Below are 19325 nucleotides of genomic sequence, written 5' to 3' on the forward strand. Positions count from 1 at the left end.
TATATTTTAAGCGTGTGGTGGGGGGCTCAGACCGCGTCCACTAAGTAGAGTAAGTAAGCTTTCAACTGTCCAGTGTGTCCACTGATACCTTTGGTTTGATGAGGGGCGAAACAGTTTTTGTTATTTTTGGACCAGACGGCGGGGTTTTCCGGTTTTGCCAAGGAATAAAACATAGCGTAAAGGCCCATTCCCACTGGGCCAGATAACAGATAAAAAAATCTCTTTCTCCAGATATTTTTCCATTCAAAGTGGATGGTAGATACAGATATAAAAACAAATGCCACAGATAAAAGTATCTGTGGCAAATATCTGTGGTAGATATTTTTTTATCTGTATCTACCATCCACTTTGAATGGAAAAATATCTAGAGAAAGAGATTTTTTTATCTGTTATCTGGCCCAGTGGGAATGGGCCTTTAGGGAGAACTCCACTAACACTATGGACCAGAGCTAGCCTCAGCTCAGACTGTTGGTAAACGCCTCCCTACCTCCGATTCGGCCAATCACAAGCCTTTGCGTTTGCGGACGGGTCTTGCCTTTCTCCACACGCCTTTCCAACACGGAGGAGGTTTCCATTCCAACCTCACCAGTGTGATCCGATTTAGAGCCCGCCCTCCGTATCCGGTAGTTTGAAAGTCATTTACACATACACACCGTCTGTATCCGGTTTTAGACGCAGACCGGATCAACAACCTGCAGAATAAACTGATTCCGGTCTAACACTCGGTCATGTTAAACCGTAGGATGAAACCGAAAGTAAAGTAAAGTCATTTTTATTCCAGTAGCAAAGTTTAATACCAAGCTAACTCTTCATAGAGGAGCAGGAAGAGACAAGATGGCGGCTCGCTGTGTCTCTCATCGTTTCTTCCAAGTCACTCTGTGGACTCTGAAGTCATGGATGGTGATTTATCTCTGCATGGTTTGGATCGACTGTTACAACGCTGCTGTCACAGGTTGGTAAAGATAGTTTCGGAATAGTTTCGGAAGCCCCCATAGAACCGCACCCTCCGCTGCATACTGTTAACTGTTGTGCTCCGAGATGAGGTCATATAGCGATATAACCCGCATCGGGGTGGATTTCCTCCATGATCCAGTATCTGGCTTAAAGTCCTGTTCGCAATTTGGTGTTAGGGGAGTTTCTCACCTGAACTGAGTCAGTGGGTCCCTAGACATGAAAAATCACAGAGGTGCTCGTCCGCCATAGTGCCAGGAATGGCGCAATGGCCAAATCAAATATGGCTGCCATCGGCTATGATGAAAATCCAACTTTTCTGTTTCTGGGTGTATATGCACATGTAATACCTCTATTTGGACTAATTGTGGTGTGGGGAATTCATTTCTGATATTGTTTTGACCATTTTGGGCGATTTGGACCTCAAAAGGTCATGGTCAAGGTCATTTTGCTATTCCGAAGACCGTGGGCCATAACTTGGCCATTGTTAGGAGTAAAAACAGGTGCAGTAGGTCTAAATCAACTAATGCTGACATGTATAATTCATTTCTGACATTGTTTTGACCATTAAGGATCATCTTGTCTTTGAAATATCAATGTCAATGCCATTTTCTAAAAACGATTTTGTTCATTACTTGCACTTTTATAGTATTTTTTGTAAGTTTGTTACTATTTTATAGTAAGTTTGTTTTGTTTATAACAAAAGACATACTAGTGGGAAATACAACAAGTAAACATCCACATTTAACTTTAAAGGGGGGTTTTAAATGAGCAAATAAGACTATTTACGAATAAAAGTGACAAATAAAATCACACAACAAAAGCACACACAAAATTAAATAACAATTTCCAAAGTGCACCATATTGGGATTGTGTGCATCCAAGTTAGTATGATGTGTTTTTACAGGATGTATTCAGCAAGGCAGCCATATCCTCGAGAGTCGAAGTGTTCCTTGCATCCGTCCATGTTCCATTGGTTCTAGTCTTTCCTCAGGTTCCTTGGCTGTTGCAAGCAGGTGGCAAGACATGCACTAGAAAGGTGCCTTGTTGGTCTCAGGCAGCAGTTGTACTTCTCTGCTACCAATGCTGTCTTGTTCTGTCAAGGTCTTTGCCTCTCCAAAGTTTGTTAGATATTGTATTCGGTCAGAAGCCATAGCTGCATGCTTAGTCCCCACCTGGCCCATGCAGTCATCTCCAGTTTCCAAGGCATATGTCCCCTGATCACTGTCTTGGCTAGTGGTGCTCCAAGATGAGAGACTGCTTGATGCTGTAGAAGCATGTGCCGCTGCACACCTAGTGCCATACTGCTACCAGATCTACTTAATCCCCAGTGCTTGGAAGTATCACTACGACAACTCTCTGGGGTCCACTCATAATCCTGGCGACCCATTATTCCCTCCATTAGGTTAGGGTTATGGGTAGGTTTAGTTATAATAGGGCCAGTTGACTCCACATGTACCAGCAGCTTGGTGACAGCCTCCTCAATCTAGTTCAATCTTTGGGATCTCTTCACCTCCAGCCCCTTTTGCAGGGAGCCACTCATCATCATCAGAGATAACAGAGTCGATAGACGCACCCATCCCTCATCAACTTTACACATTCTGGGTGTCTGAGGTGAACAAACAGCTCTCCAGCTGTGTGTTCGGAATATGGTGGCCATTCAAGCTTGTGGCGATGTAGGTAGAACGGCTGCCTTGGAATCTGAAGGTTCCAGGGTCGATTTATGTCTCCTCCTGCTTATTTGTCGAAGTGTGCTTAAGCAAGACACTGAACCCCTAACTGCTCCCGATGAGCACCTTGCATGGTTTCTTGGTGTGAATGTATGTGTGAATGTGTGTGTTAATGGGTGAATGTGAAATACATTGTACAGCGCTTTGGAGAAGAGCGCTATATACTGTAAATGCAGTCCATTTACCATTATCAGCTCTGTTGTCTCTGTTGATGATGTCGCTAGTGGAGAAGAGATCCCAGACATCTTGAATAGGATTAAGGAGGCTGACACCTGGTGCATGTACAGCCTCCATTATAACTAAGCCTATCCCTAACCTTCACTAACCTAATGGTCAGAATAATGGGATGTCGGAACTATGAGCGGACCCCAGAGAGTTGTTGTCTCCTTCACATTACTGCTATACTACACCCCATATTTCCAAGCACTGGGGATGAAGGAGATCTGGCAGCAGTATGGCACTGGTGAGACTCACTTGCACTGCATCAAGCAGTCTCATCTTGGAGCACCACTAGCCAAGACGGTGATCAAGGCACATATGCCTTGGAGACAGGAGATGACTGCATGGGCCAGGTGAGGATTAAACATGTAGTTATGGCTTCTGACCGAGTACAATGTCTAACAAACTTTGGAGAGGCAAAGACCTTGACAGAACAAGACACAGTATTGGTAGCAGAGAAGTACAACTGCTGAGACCAACAAGGCACCTTTCTAGCGCATTTCTTGCCACCTGCTTGAACAGCCAAGGAACCTGAGGAAAGACTAGAACCAATGGAACATGGAACAGGGCATGACATAAAGGCTTGTCCTGTTGTCCGGGACAAATGCCCATACTATGGAGTGGAGGGAGCAAGGGGGGTCATTAGCCGTCCTTTTGTTATTATTTCAATGTATGAAATCTTTATCCGGACAAGTGACTTTTGTCTCCGGACAAGTGAATGGGAAATATACTTGTCCAAAGGACAACTGCCTCAAAAAGTCAATGTCAAGCTCTGATGGATGGAAGGAGCACTTTGACTTTAGTACACTCCTGCCATGTCTGAAGCAAGACACTCGACACTGATGGAGTTCTGTGCATCATATTTTGCCATGGAACAATGCCAAATCAATCCTGTAAAAACACCTCATACTAACTTGCATGCACACAATCCCAATATGGTGCACTTTGAGGGAAATTGTTATTTAATTGTGTGTGTGATTTTGTTGTGTAATTTTATTTGTCACTTTTATTCGTAAATAGTCTTATTTGCTCATTTAAACACCCATTTTAAACCCCAATTTAAAGTTAAATGTGGATGCTTACTTGTTGTATTTCTCACTAGTATGTCTTTTGTTATAAACAAAACAAACTTACTATAAAATAGTAACAAACTTACACAAAATACTATAAAAGTGCAAGTAATGAACAAAATCGTTTTTGAAAAATGGCATTGACATTGATATTTCAAAGACAAGATGATCCTTAATGGTCAAAACAATGTCAGAAATGAATTATACATGTCAGCATTAGTTGATTTAGACCTACTGCACCTGTTTTTACTCCTAACAATGGCCAAGTTATGGCCCACGGTCTTCGGAATAGCAAAATGACCTTGACCATGACCTTTTGAGGTCCAAATCGCCCAAAATGGTCAAAACAATATCAGAAATGAATTCCCCACACCACAATTAGTCCAAATAGAGGTATTACATGTGCATATACACCCAGAAACAGAAAAGTTGGATTTTCATCATAGCCGATGGCAGCCATATTTGATTTGGCCATTGCGCCATTCCTGGCACTATGGCGGACGAGCACCTCTGTGATTTTTAATGTCTAGGGACCCACTGACTCAGTTCAGGTGAGAAACTCCCCTAACACCAAATTGCGAACAGGACTTTAAGCCAGATACTGTATTACCACGCCGAGTCCGAGGTAGATCACCGATCGATGTTGTTTTGAGCAGCCAGTAGTCCGAGCCGAGGCTATTCTGCCGTGGCGGATGAACGTTGACCTGCCGACGTAGGTGAATGCTAACCCAAAGCCTAAACCTTAAAGCTTAACTCTAACCTTAAGGGGATTCCAGACGGTACGCGGTCACCGCCTGCTAGTAACGGTGGGACTACACCAAAAAATGTGCACATACGCGCGTACCAGTGTTACCAGATGGGAAATGTTGAATTATCGTACCGGAGGCTCAGAATTATCGTATTTGACATGAAACTATCATACACGGCCAAAAAAAGAGAAATCACTCGCGTAAAAACGTAATTTCACCCAAAAAATGCGTCTTTAGTGTAAGAAACGACCTCGTTTTAGACTCCTGCGTGACAAAAACGCATCAGATATGCTGTGTGGAGGCAGGCAACTTCTTGGAGCTTACACAAATAAAAGCCTGAAACTGGTCTGGAAAGATGCAACCAGTGTTTTTAATGCTTCCAAGTACAGATCTAGGGTCAGATTGACTGATTTCCTGGCTTATTTCGAGAAGCCAAACCAGATCCCAGATCAGCAGCCAGGGAAAATAGTGAATTCACGCTCTTTTTGATGATATGCCGAAATTATCGTACATTTGGGCATTTTTGGAATTATTGATCGTACATCGTACAGGGGGTCAAATTATCGTACAAATACGATAATTATCGTACGTCTGGCAACACTGGCGCGTACTGTCCGTGAAGAGGCTCGCCTATGCGTAAACGCTCCAGGCTACACCAAGGAGGGAGTATGAGGAAGACGAGATAGTCTGTGTACAAAACGCATAGGCGTGCTTAAAAAATAGAACCGATCCTATTTTTAGGGAATGCGTATCCGTGGTTCGCGCTATCCGTACGCCTGGTGTAGCCGGCTGAATTGATATACATTGGATCTATCCAAAACGCACATACGCGCACGCGCCCCGCACACGCACGCATACGCACTGACGCCTTGGTGTAGTCCCACCGTAATTCATTTTCAATGAGAGGCGGGCGGCTATTTCGTCCGTGCAGCTAAGTTTAGAGGCGGCGAGGCGAGCGGGCGCAGTCCCGTGAAAATCCCCGCGAGCGTGCTCGTTTGTGCATGCGTACGCGGGCGGTGAGAGATGGATTGTGTTCATCTTTGTGAAATACCGCGCAGCGTTTACTCAAAGAGCGAGTGTGTTTGTGTATCACCGCGGCGCGGTCCTCGCAGATCCAAGCGGGAGCCCCGGCGGCAACCGCTGTCCGTCTGTAGAGCGCCTTAAGGGGATTCCAGACGGTACGCGGTCACCGCCTGCTAGTAATTCATTTTCAATGGGAGGCGGGCGGCTTTTTCAGCCGCGCAGCGAAGTTTTGGGGCGGCGAGGAGAGCGGGCGCGGTCCCGTGAAATCCCCCGCGAGCGTGCTCGTTTGTGCATGCGTACACGGGCGGTGAGAGATGGATTGTGTTCATCTTTGTGAAATACCGCGCAGCGTTTACTCAAAGAGCGAGTGTGTTTGTGTATCACCGCAGCGCGGTCCTCGCAGATCCAAGCGGGAGCCCCGGCAGCAACCGCTGTCCGTCTGTAGAGCGCCTTATACCTAGAGACATTTGTTTAGGTGCTCTACACACTACAGGCGTTTGCCGTCGGGGTTGCCGCTAGGATCAGCGGTGGCCGCACCGCGGTGATACACAAACACACTCGTTCAGTGATTAAACGCTGCGCGGTATTTAGGGGGTTACACACTAGCCGCGGTCACCGCCTCCTAGCAATTCATTTTCAACGGGAGGCGGGCGGCTTTTTCAGCCGCGCAGCGGAGTTTTGGGGCGGCGAGGAGAGCGGGCGCGGTCCCGTGAAATCCCCCGCGAGCGTGCTCGTTTGTGCATGCGTACGCGGGCGGTGAGAGATGGATTGTGTTCATCTTTGTTAAATACCGCGTGGCGTTTACTCACTGAACGAGTGTGTTTGTGTCTCACCGCGGTGCGGCCACCGCTGATCCTAGCGGCAGCCCCGACGGCAACCGCCTGTAGTGTGTAGAGCACCTTTCACAAAGATGAACACAATCCATCTCTCACCGCCCGCGTACGCATGCACAAACGAGCACGCTCGCGGGGGATTTCACGGGACCGCGCCCGCTCTCCTCGCCGCCCCAAAACTTCGCTGCACGGCTGAAAAAGCCGCCCGCCTCCCGTTGAAAATGAATTGCTAGGAGGCGGTGACCGCGGCTAGTGTGTAACCCCCTAAATACCGCGCAGCGTTTAATCACTGAACGAGTGTGTTTGTGTATGCGTACGCCCGCGTACGCATGCACAAACGAGCACGCTCGCGGGGGATTTCACGGGACCGCGCCCGCTCTCCTCGCCGCCCCAAAACTTCGCTGCACGGCTGAAAAAGCTGCCCGCCTCCCGTTGAAAATGAATTGCTAGGAGGCGGTGACCGCGCCTTAATCGCTCCAGGAATATAAAAGAAGACCTATCACACACCTATTGTTATTAGGCTACTATAATTGTATCGACCCTTGGAGTCACTATTACACCAACCAGGTACAGCATGTTGCACTGGGTGGGTGTTATTTAATTCTCAAAATTATCTAATCCTCAATAATGAATATATAATTTTGAGGCAGAAACGTAAAAGCCCTATTCACGGCCCGCCTACTCAGCATCCCCCCTGTGCTGAAGTCACGTTTTGAAGGGGAAAAACTACTAATATCCCATAGAGTTAACACAGAAATCGCAAATGTAATGCAATTTCCGAATAGTACAGTATAAAATACGGCTAGCATGATCAAGAACACAAGATAGTAAACGGCACAAAGCGTTATAATTTACTTTACCGTTCGAAATAATGATTTGTTGGCTTTAAGTCCAGCGATTTCTGTGATATTTACCCTTCTAAACTGACGTCAGCACCAGGAATTTGCTGAGAAATTTGCTGAGTGGGCGGGCCGTGAATAGGACTTGATCATTTTGGTGGGAAGTCTGGGGGTCTTCCCCCAGAAATATTTTAAAAGAGTAGATGTTATTTCCTGTATTCTGTTGCATTTTACAGGGAGCTTGATACTTTTATCAGGCTTTACTAGGATGAGAAAATTATGGATAAATGTTTACATTAAGCTGCAAGTAATACGTTGTTTGCTTGAAGATCTGTTCTTTTTGCAAATGCATCCATCCATAAGTCCCTCCCCATTTAAACTGCCTGTTAGTAAGCAATGGGCATTTTGGACGTGTTGAATTAATGTTGTAGATCCTCCTGTCGCCTGTCGATCTTACTGTAGAGAATGATGTGCACAGGGAACGTGCACACAGCGTTCCTCACACCAGACGCTCACGCACACACAGCGACGCATCTAATCTAATAATAATTTCTAATTATTTTAATGATTATTTTTATTCTAAGATTAATAGTTTGAGAAGTAACATGCAGAATATAAGTTCAAATCCTTCCATTACATTAATTAAAAACTCCATGGAGGATAAGAACTGTATATTTAACCTAGAAAAAGTAACAGTTAATGAAGTTGAGTGTTTGCTTAATAAATGCAAAGACCGACCACCAGGGGTAGATAACTTAGATGTTAAATTTCTTAGTATGGTTTCCAATACAATTGCTGTCCCTGTGTGTCATATTGTTAACTTGAGTATAGAGAAATGTATCTGTCCACAGTCTTGGAAGATAGCTAAAATCATTCCACTTACTAAAAATACAGCTGCACCGTTTTCTGGTAAAAATAGTCGCCCTATAAGCTTGTTACCTGCGTTGGGAAAAGTAATGGAGAGAATAATTTTTCAACAAATACAACTTTATTTTGAAGTGAATATGTTGAATACTGAATATCAACACGCTTATAGGCCTTGTCACTCTACGTGTACTGCCTTGACACATATGACAGATGATTGGCAATGTGAGATTGATAATGGAAAACTGGTGGGCGCTGTTTTACTAGATTTCAGTGCGGCATTTGATTTGATAGATCATGTTCTATTATTAGATAAGCTTAAACAATATGGTTTCACTGTCGGAGCATTACATTGGATGAAGAGTTACTTAAGTAACAGAAAGCAGACAGTTCTTTTTAACGGTAGTTTGTCAAAGGTCAGTCATGTTCCCTGTGGAGTTCCTCAGGGAAGTTGTTTAGGACCTTTATTATTTTCGATTTTTATAAATGATCTGCCTTTAGTTTTAAAGAAATCTCAAATCTCAATGTATGCAGATGACTCGACCATATATGCAGCGGGATCTACTTCAGATGAAATTAACAATATTCTGGAAAAAGAGTTGAAGTCAGTAACAGAATGGGTAAAGAATAATAAACTTGTACTTAATGTTGGCAAGACCAAATCTATATTAATGGGCTCAAAACACAAGATGAAATTTGAACAAAAATTGAACTTAAGTATAAACAATATTCCCATTGACCAGGTAAAGGAGACTAAACTGTTAGGTATTACCTTTGATCATACCTTATCATGGTCCCATCATGTGGATAATGTTGTAAGTAAAATGGGAAGGGCTGTCTCAGTGACAAGAAGAATTTCTAAGGGTCTGCCAACAGATGTTATTAGACAAGTCTTGAATGCCTTAGTTCTGTCCCAGTTGGACTATTGTTTTGTTATTTGGTCGAGTGCCTCAATGAACGATATGGGGAGGTTGCAGGTTGTTCAGAATAGAGCAGCACGTTGTGCTTTGAACTGCTCCTACAGAACTAATGTACAATACATGCATGACAGGCTGAGATGGTTGACTGTTAGTCAAAGGTCAACTTATTTCCTTTTACATTTCATCAGAAGCATAAAATGTACACAGTCACCAACAATATTATATAGAAGCTTATTCAAACATTGCGCTAATCATGAATATGAAACAAGACATGCAATAGAAGGTAGGTTTAATTTTCCTACAGTGAAAAGTTCTGTTATACAGAAAACTGTCATTTATAGATGTATTGCAAGTTGGAATTCACTGCCAGGTTATATTATTGAAGCTAATACTAAAGAGAGTTTTAAAAGGTTGGTAAAACAGTATATAACAATTTTTCATTAGCATGTGATAGCATGTGATCTGTGTCTGTTTTTGCATTGTCTGCTTAGTATCAGCTTTGTTCTGGGCAACCTGAAATGTCCTCATCTAAAAAAAAAAAGAAAAAAAAAGAAAAAAAGAAAGTGGGTAACCCTTTATCATGAAATATACATTCATTTTAAAAATTGTACTTCTTAACTCTTGTAAGTGAACTATTGTATGTCTGTCATATCTGTTGTATTGTATGTGGATGTACGTGATGTGTAATGTATGTGGTGACGGACCCCAGGAAGAATAGCCATGCTTAGGCAAGTGCTAATCGGGATCCATAATAAAGTAAAAGTGAAAGTAAAAGTAAGTAAATCTAATCATTACTTCAGAATCAGATGCAGTATTTTAAGCCCTTTTATTGCTCAAATCGCGGCCTAAGTGGGTGTCTCAGTGGCACTGAGTTGACACAGTTTTCCACTTTGTGACGGCTGGTGATATGACAGTGTGAGAAATACAATGTGTGGCGTGAGAGCGTGAGAAGAGTGTCACAGGTATTTTTACAATCACTTGCTTTTTGATGTGCACGATACATAATGAGGCAGATAAACAGCGGCAAGTATAGTTTCTGTCTCAGAGATATCGCGAGATTTGGATTCCAGACAGGGAATGGTGAAGAGTCTCGCGATACTAGCTAGTTCAGAAACGTAAATTGTGCTCTTAGGGCCCATTCATTCGACCTGCGTGAAGTTGGCACCCCATATGATGAAAACATATATAAAAATGGTGTCATTATTTTGTGCTGAATTGTGCCGTAAATTGTATAATTTGTGCTGGTATAATTTTTGAGATATTTCAAGTTATAGTTTTGCTGAGCCTTACACCCCAAATTTTTGGCTCCAAATCGGAGAAAAAGGGTCTCATTCTTTAGTGCTGGATGTGCTCTAATTTGTGCCGTTGAAATCATCAATTGTGCTTTTATATTTTTATATATATATATATATATATATATATATATATATATATATATATATATATATATATATATATATATATATAAATATTTATATGGTTATGAATTAGCAGATTTAGCAGCATTACAGGGGTGTGGCCAGCAGAGGGCGATGGAGATAATGGTAAAACATAGGAGCAGAACAGTGGTGTTTTGTAGAATAACTAAAAAGTGATACCAGCACAAATTATAAAATGTACGGCACAATTCAGCACAAATTCAGCACTAAGGAATGACACCATTTTTATATATTTTTTCATCATATGGGGTGCCAACTTCACAGAGGTATTCATACGGCACCGGATTTTAGTTACCCGGGGTGGCAGAGCCACGTTTTCCCCAGGGGCATAGTTCCGCCGATTTAAAATGACTCCAATACGGAACTAAAACTTCCTATGATTGGCCGCTAGTTGCGCTGTTTCCCCCCTCGGCCGATCGCAAAAAGAATTGTTCTCCATTGGACCCCATTAATTTTCCCCTTTCGTTTTCTAACCTTAATTAACACTTTCATACATACTTTATGGTTCCTATCGCTAGTTAAAAATTGCCTTTCAATCACGACGCGTTTTGTGAAAATAAGGTCCCATTTATGTTAAAATTGATGATAAAGTTGCGGGGGGCGTGGCCAACTAAACTGATACCAGCCGGCTGTGTTCTTCTTCGTGTGCTGTATTTCGGGAGGCTCCGACCACATTCTCCCATGTATCCCTGCGGTTGCACGTGGCCGTTGGCAGCCAATAGCATCCTCCGGTTGCTTTACAATCTATGATGGCAACATCCATGCCAAGGACCCATATTGTGTCATTTGCGCTGCATAGAAACCAATGGCTTCGCTTTGTCCATATCTTTTATACAGTCTATGGATTTCCCGTAAGTTTCCACATGCAAACGCATGAAAACGGAGGACTAGACGAATAGTTTCCAAAACTCCGGCTGCAGTGCATTTTTGTTACCCGGGCGTATTTCTTTTACCATGTGGAGAGCATAAACAGAGAAGTTCTTTGCCTGGTTACGTCACCTTGTGCTCCTCCTCCTTGCTACAATGAGAGAATCCTGTGGTCTCTGTAGAAAATCCATATTATGACTGCGATAAGGTGCTCATTCTCACTCATCAATAAAAAAAATAACAAGCTCCATCCAGCTCCTTATTCTTGCGAGTGGACTAGGCCATGAAAAGAGCACTGACAGGCTGACAGCACTTGCATTATAAGTCAGCGATTGTTATAATTCAAATGAGGCTAAACTGTGAGAAGTCTGTTTTAATTTGCTGTATGATTTTATTCTCTCTGTGTCAAACAATATAAGCATAATAATAGTCAGGTTTACTATGTATTTTTGTTGGATTTCTTTGGGGATTAGTAAAACTATACATTTTTGGAATCTTCAGAGCATGGGGAATCCAAAAATCGTTGTTGCCATTTGCTCAGACACCTGCAAAGTCGCCATTTTGGCCGTTCAAAATGGCCGACATAAAATACATAATTTTGGCTATCTTGGCTTCTAGACAACCTAGAAACTTAATTAAACATGCCAATCCTATGTTTTCTGGGTCAAGGAATAGAATGAGTAAACGATGGGTGTAAAATATTCCGGACCTCCACCCCCTTTCTGGGGGTTATCTATTTTGGGACCTCCCAGAACAGTATGCCAGCCAGTTAATGTCTGATTTTCATAATGTTAGAGTTGTTTTGTACGTTTTAAAACATCCTGAGTTCATTTATTACACTTTTAAAGCAGCCAGAATAACCTTTCTGACTTTTGGTTGGGGTCTTTCCTCACCTGGGACCCCCCAGACAGACCTCTGAGCCTATCTCAGTAATCGCTCTGCTCCTGCTCCAGAACAATGTTAAATTAGATCATAATTGAAGCATATAAGTTGTTGCAGCTGGGCTCTGAAAATAAAAATGTATATTAGCAAATACCAGGGGTCTTCCACGGGGGGTACGGGCCCCCTGGGGGGTCCTCAGAGTTACTACAGGGGGCCCGCCATATTTTAACGGGATTTTTTTTTTAATTCTTGAAACTTTTAATTCTTTTAATTCTTTGAATGTTTTTATGAAGGTTTATGTATTGTACTTTGATGGTTATTAGTATTCTCAGTATTATTTGTAACATTTCGGTTGACAGCTGTTACTGCAGAGATTGCAATAATGAAGGTATTGCAACTTCTCACTTTGGGTGTGCAGACTAACATGTCCATTTATTGCACTGCACTCACACTGACAACACAACACACACATCTCTTTGTTATTGTCACCCCAGAAACTCACCTATCCTCTAAGGCGCGCTACAGACAGTTGCGACAGCTATCGTGTCCGTATCGTCTGAGAATGAGTGGAGGAGGGGAGGTCCAATTCATTGTTAATGAAGGTCACATGGTTTTTTGTCGTTGCCGTGTCTCTTGGCCAAAAGACAGCCTTCGGTTGAGCAAGAGACACGGCAACGACAAAAAACCACGTGACCTTCATTGACAATGAATTGGACATCCCCTTCCCCCCTCATTCTCAGACGATACGGAGAAGCTGTCTCACGCATGTATGTGATTGCGGCCTTAAAGAGCCCATGGTCAATTATGCCCAAAGAGATTCACTACAATACAGTAATTTCAGACATGCAGGATCTATTCGTCTTCATCATCATCATCTTCAATGTCTAACCTAATAGTGTTGACACAGTCTCCACCATAGCATAGAGCAAGACACCTGACTGGAACATACCCTCCACTCTCGAATTCCATCTATTTTCTTCGATTGGTGGAAGCTCAGGGCAATTTGTCAGGTATGATTTATCCCGCATTGTAACGTAGTTGGCACAGGGGATATATGGCAAGTGCAGCACGAGTTGGAGGTAGCATCTCACCCTCCAAGTTATTTGACAGAAATAGTTCCCATCTAAGTAAATAGTAAGCACAGGTTTGTTGGACCTTTTGAACAGTAAACATGGTATGTAAAATGCTCCAATGACTGCAATGTTGATGGAAGCTCACCATTAATAAGCTTAGGAGGAATGGAAATCTTGCCAAGGTCCTTGAAGCGGTTAATGGCTTCTCATCATTATCAGGCTTCAAGTAGGCGTTGACCCATGTCTTTTTGGAGGTTCCAACAAATGTTCTTCCCCAGTCAGCACCAGAAAAATTGTGTAGGCCAAGGAACCCTTGACATTTGTGACATCCAATAACTTGAACTTGCTAGAATATACAGTATCTATTTCCATTTTTTTTTGTACCTTTGACTGTTGCAAATTTCAGTAACAGCTGGGGGACATCAGTGTCGGGTGACCAAACACATTATGTCTTGCAAAGCACCATAAGCAGCAGAGGCAATTGGACTTGATGAAGAATCAGGGTATCAGCCTCTTCATATGTGTGCACTTCCTCAAAATCATGTCCCTTGATGAAGGTATCATATTATGATGCCTACTTTGGCATACCTGACAAATTACCCTGCGCTTCCGTCAATCAAAGACAATAGATGGAATTCAGAGAGTGGAGGGAATGGAAGTCTTGCCCTCCCTGCTCCAAAGGCTTTTTTTTTTCATTGATTGAAGTATTTATTAGAGGTTTTGAATAGGTAAAGGTACAGTTTCATGACAGTACAGTTCACTTATACAAGGTCAACTAAAAGGAAACTCAGGTAAGGCAAGGCTTATTTCCATTGAGATCCTTTTCTTTAACTCATAAATATAGCAGTACTTGAGCTCATCAAACGTGGCTGCAAAAAGCAGGTTGCAAGGGGCGGTGCAGCTGCTCAATAACCTGCCTTGCACTCCTCCCTGCAAATGCTATGGTGGAGACTGTCAACACTATTAGGGAGCTCTTTAAGAGGATAGGGTGCGGCTTTTGGGGTGACGATACGTGTGTGTGTGTTGTGCTGACATTGTGAGTGCAGTGCAATAAATGGACACGTTGTTCTGCACGCTCAAAGTGAGAAGTTGCAGTAACAGCTGTCAACCATAACTGTCTAACACAAAAATGTTATAAATAATACTGAGAATACTAATAAACCATCAAAGTACAATACACTAGTAAGACACCTGAGGGTGGAATGCGACCTCAGGGTGACATGCAACCTTGCCCTAAAGGGCGAGGTCGCGCCAATTCTTGACCATCTGGCCAACCACAGCGTTTCTCTGACGATTCTAGTTGTTGTCATTCTGGGGGGAGTTTGTTCATGTTTTTGTGAGGGTATCAACCCTAGGAGACACGGGGAGAACATGCAAACTCCACACAGAAAGGCCCTATCGCTCACACCCTAGGTTGGCCTTTCTGTGTGGAGTTTGCCTAAACATGGAGATGTGGTACAGAAGGACTCGTATATGGGCATAAAAAGTATGTGACATCACTTCCTGTACAGACAGTCAGACAGACAGCCATTGACTCTGACCTAACAATGGCTACTGTCTATGACGGTAGTTCCATATGACATCTCCATGTTTAGGCCAAACAGATTCGCTCCATTTCTCCATGTATAGGTCCAAATGCCCAATGTTGAGCTTGACTCTGTCCATTGAGTTGGCCTAACAATGGCTACTGTCTATGACGGTAGTCCCATATGACATGATGGAATGGACTTTCTCCATATATAGTGTTCTCCACATCTCCATGTTTAGGCCAAACAAATTTCGCTCCATTTCTCCATGTATAGGTCCAAATGCCCAACGTTGAGCTTGACAACGAAACGTTCTTAACACAGACGCCCCCATATTTACATATATTTATAAAGTATGTCATGTGACATCACTTCCTGTACAGACAGTCAGACAGACAGCCATTGACTCCGGCCTAACAATGGCTACTTTCTATGACGGTAGTCCCATATGACATGATGGACTGGACTATCTCCATATATAGTGTTATCCACATTTCGTGTAGCCGCCCTGTACAGGAAGTGATGTCACAACTCGCTGACATCACACTGACATCACAGAGGATACGGAAGGAAGGAAGGAAGGTCACTCAGAGGATACGGAAGGAAGGAAGGTCACTCAAGCGACACGGTTCTTCAGAGTATATGCGACCTTCGGTCGCAATAAACCCAGGATACATAAAAACATTCAAAGTTTCAAATGTGAAAAAATGATCCCATCAAGATTTGGCGGGCCCCCTGTAGTAACTCTGAGGACCCCCCAGGGGTCCCGGACCCCCCGTGGAAGACCCCTGGTATTTGCTACTACTCCTTTGTCTTCAGAGCCCAGCTACAACAACTTTTATGATCTAATTTAACATTGTTCTTGAGCAGGAGCAGAGCGATTACTGAGATAGGCTCAGGGGTCCATCTGGGGGGTCCCAGGTGAGGAAAGACCCCAACCAAACGTCAGAAAGGTTATTCTGGCTGCTTTAAAAGTGTAATAAATGAACTCGGGATGTTTAAACCTTACAAAACAACTCTAATATTATGAGAATTGGACATTAACTGGCTGGCGTACTGTTCTGGGTGGTCCCAAAATAGATAACCCCCAGAAAGGGGGTGGGGGTACGGAATATTTTAAACCCATCATTTACTCATTCTATTCCTTGACCCAGAAAACATAGGATTGGCATGTTTAATTAAGTTTCTAGGTTGTCTAGAAGCCAAGATATCACAAATTATGTATTTTATGTCGGCCATTTTGAACGTCCAAAATGGCAGCTTTGCAGGCGTCTGTGCAAATGGCAACAAAGATTTTTGGATTCCCCATGCTCTGATGATTCCAAAAATGTATAGTTTTCCAAATCCCCATAAAAATCCAACGAATAAACATTTCTTAACATAGCAAACCTGACTATAAAGCGGGGAGGCAGATAATTCATTTCACTGCATTATAGCCATGCAGCCATTATTGTGCTGCATTTTAAAACTGTTAATAAAGGAATAAGGATGTGCGTGAATATTCATGTATCCGAACGGTTTGTGAATCAATTGAAATTGAAAATTGAAAATACCATTTGGTTATTCCATTAAATATATTTGTAATTATTGAAATATTAACTTTATTAAACATTTACATTTTTCACACATAATATTACTGTCACGTGACGTCTTAATAAAATGCTGCTTTTAACAAGTAAAATAAGCAAATTGCGTTGATTGGGAAGCCTGACTGTCACATTGTTGCAGTGGTCAGTGTGGTCGCCCTCGCAGCTAAGCTTTATTAATTTCTATTCACTCTTTACCTCGTTAGTCATTACTGGCCGCTGCCTTTCTCAGGTCATTTGAAGAATTAAAATCCATTTTGAGGTGAGAGCATGGATGGAGCATGCAGAGTAGGCTTAATAATATTGTTGGCTGATAATACAAGATAAATTATGGTTTAATGTAATGTTGAGGACTGAGGGGAGGTTATAGTGCATCATGGTTTCCAGCTGTGCGTGGGAGTTAATTGATCTGACCTAGATTTATTATTTGGGCAGTTTGCAGCATGATGTAATTGAGTATTTGTGCTCAGTTTTGGCTATTTTTGTAAGTCAGTGAAAATAACCACTATAGGAACTATAAAGCAATCAATCAATGTGTGCTGGCGTGCATTCTGATGAGGAGAATGAACGGACTGAGAGCTGTTTAATTTAACGTGTGTGCTGCGTGGATCGAGGCAGAGGCACGCATGGGCTTTAATAATCATTAAATGGTCGGGTCTCTCGGAACCGCGGAAATAAAAGGATTTCGGGACAAATCACAAATGTCATGGGTTACAGTCTGTAAAAAAGAAAGTCTGACGTTGGTATACTGTAGCATAGCCTATGGCTTGTGTGGGCAGAGTATAGGCTATTGACGGAGCTTTTTATTGCCTGGCTTGAACTAAAACAATATTTGACAGACATGACTAGCCTATACATTTTACTGATGATTTGGAATGATAGGCTATAATTATTGCAATCGATGATTGCAATGGAATGAGTTGAATGGAATGGAGAGGGATAAGGGCACGCATAGCGCACAATGGAAGCACAACCTATAACTATAGGCTACTTGTTTACTGTTTTGATTCCTCTCCCCTCTCCTGCTCTAGAAATAGTTTGCGAATTTATATTAAACTAGAAGCAGTGCTCTTCCGAGCACAGGTCTCCACCAGGCCACACAAATCGGCCTGTTATAGCGCCACCATGAGGCTGATTTGAAAAATGTGGGGCAGAGGTTCTGATTTGGCATCCAGGGAGTGTGTGTGCTCAGTTTGGCAGCGATCGGGCCAACGGCGCCGGAGATTAGCTGGTAACAACCAGGCCACACAAATCGGCCTGTTATAGCGCCACCATGAGGCTGATTTGAAAAATGTGGGGCAGAGGTTCTGAATTGGCATCCAGGGAGTGTGTGTGCTAATTTTGGCAGCGACCGGGCCAACGGCGCCGGAGATTAGCTGCTCACAAACTGCGAGGACGCAAGGACGGACGCACGCACGGACGGACGGACGGACGGACGGACGGACGGAGGGGAAAACATACTCTCCCTCAGCCTTCGGCTGGTGGAGACAATAACTGAGTAAGCATGTTTGGGGTCTCACAGCATATCTCCATATACCAGGGGTATTCAACTAGATTAGGCAGGGGGCCACAGTTGTAAAACTAGAAGAGCACAGGTCTCCACCAGGCTGTGCGTCCTGGTGGTGGTACTGTATAATAGGCCAATGTAAAAAGGGTGGCATATGTTCTTCAACATAGATCTTTCATGGCAGTCGGACGCTGCATGCATGATTTGAAGCATTGTGTTCCAAAAATGTGTTTTGCTAAAGTCTACCTGCTGGTGGCGCTCTAACAGGCCAATGTGAAAAAGGTACCATTTGTTCATTGACCTAGTGGGAATATGTGTGGCAAATTTCACGGTAATCGCAAGCTGCGTTGATGATTTGTGGCATTTTGTTAAAAAACGGAGCAATCCTGCCAACTTTGGAAGCTAATATTAGCCAATCAGGATGGAATATGAAATATCAGACGGATCGGACTTAATCACATGACTATAGAGATACTGTGTAGTGTGTACCGATTTGCATGATTTTTGGATAAAATCTCAAGGAGTAATATCCAAAAATGTGTTTTACATAAGTCGGCCCAAAGGTGGCACTATAACAGGATGATGTGAAAAATGCAGGGCAAAGGTTTATCCTTAGCCTCTAGGGAGTGCGCTGATAGGTGGAGTTATAGGTAAAACCACAAATCGGCCTGTTATAGCGCCACCATGAGGCTGATTTAAAAAAAAATAAGTGGCATTTCTTCCTCGGCCTAATGGGAACGTGTGTGCGCGATTTCATGATAATTGCACTTTGCGTTTGGGATTTGAGGCATTTTGTTCAAAACGGCTCAATCCTACAAACTTTGGAAGCCAATCTTAGCCAATCAGGATGGAATATGCAAAATCAGACAGATCTGTGTCCATCACATGACTGAGATACTGCCTACCGATTTGTAGGATATTTGGACAAAATCTGTAAGAGTAGTGCACAGAAATGTGTTTTGCGAACATCAGCCACTAGGTGGCGCTAGAAAAGGCCCATTTGAAAAATTTAGGGCAGAGGTTCTAGATTGGCATCCAGGGAATGTGTGTGCTCACTTTGGCAGCGACCGGGCCAACGGCGACTGAGATTAGCTGCACACAAACTGCGAGGACGCACGGACGGACACACGGACGGACACACGGACGGACGGAGGGGAAAACATACTCTCCCTCAGCCTTCGGCTGGTGGAGACAATGAATGTTTAAATACAATTGTGCATGTTAAAGTGTGAAGATTCTGAAACTTG

At 43.0% G+C, this 19325-nt stretch overlaps 1 protein-coding gene across 1 annotated transcript in view; it reads left to right on the forward strand.

The window, feature by feature from the left end:
- Positions 1-794: 794 nt before the first annotated feature.
- Positions 795-19325, forward strand: part of LOC308302585 (CD276 antigen homolog) — a gene marked incomplete at its 3' end in the record, with an annotated part of 37708 nt that continues 19177 nt past the window's right edge. The window contains exon 1 of the mRNA XM_080746841.1: positions 795-952. Within this exon, the coding sequence (XP_080602967.1) occupies positions 835-952 (118 nt within the window). The 5' untranslated portion in view covers positions 795-834. The remainder of the gene's footprint in view (positions 953-19325) is intronic.

This window comes from Nannobrachium achirus, assembly GCF_963921795.1.
Source record: "Nannobrachium achirus genome assembly, chromosome: 17".
Taxonomy (NCBI): Eukaryota; Metazoa; Chordata; class Actinopteri; order Myctophiformes; family Myctophidae; genus Nannobrachium; species Nannobrachium achirus.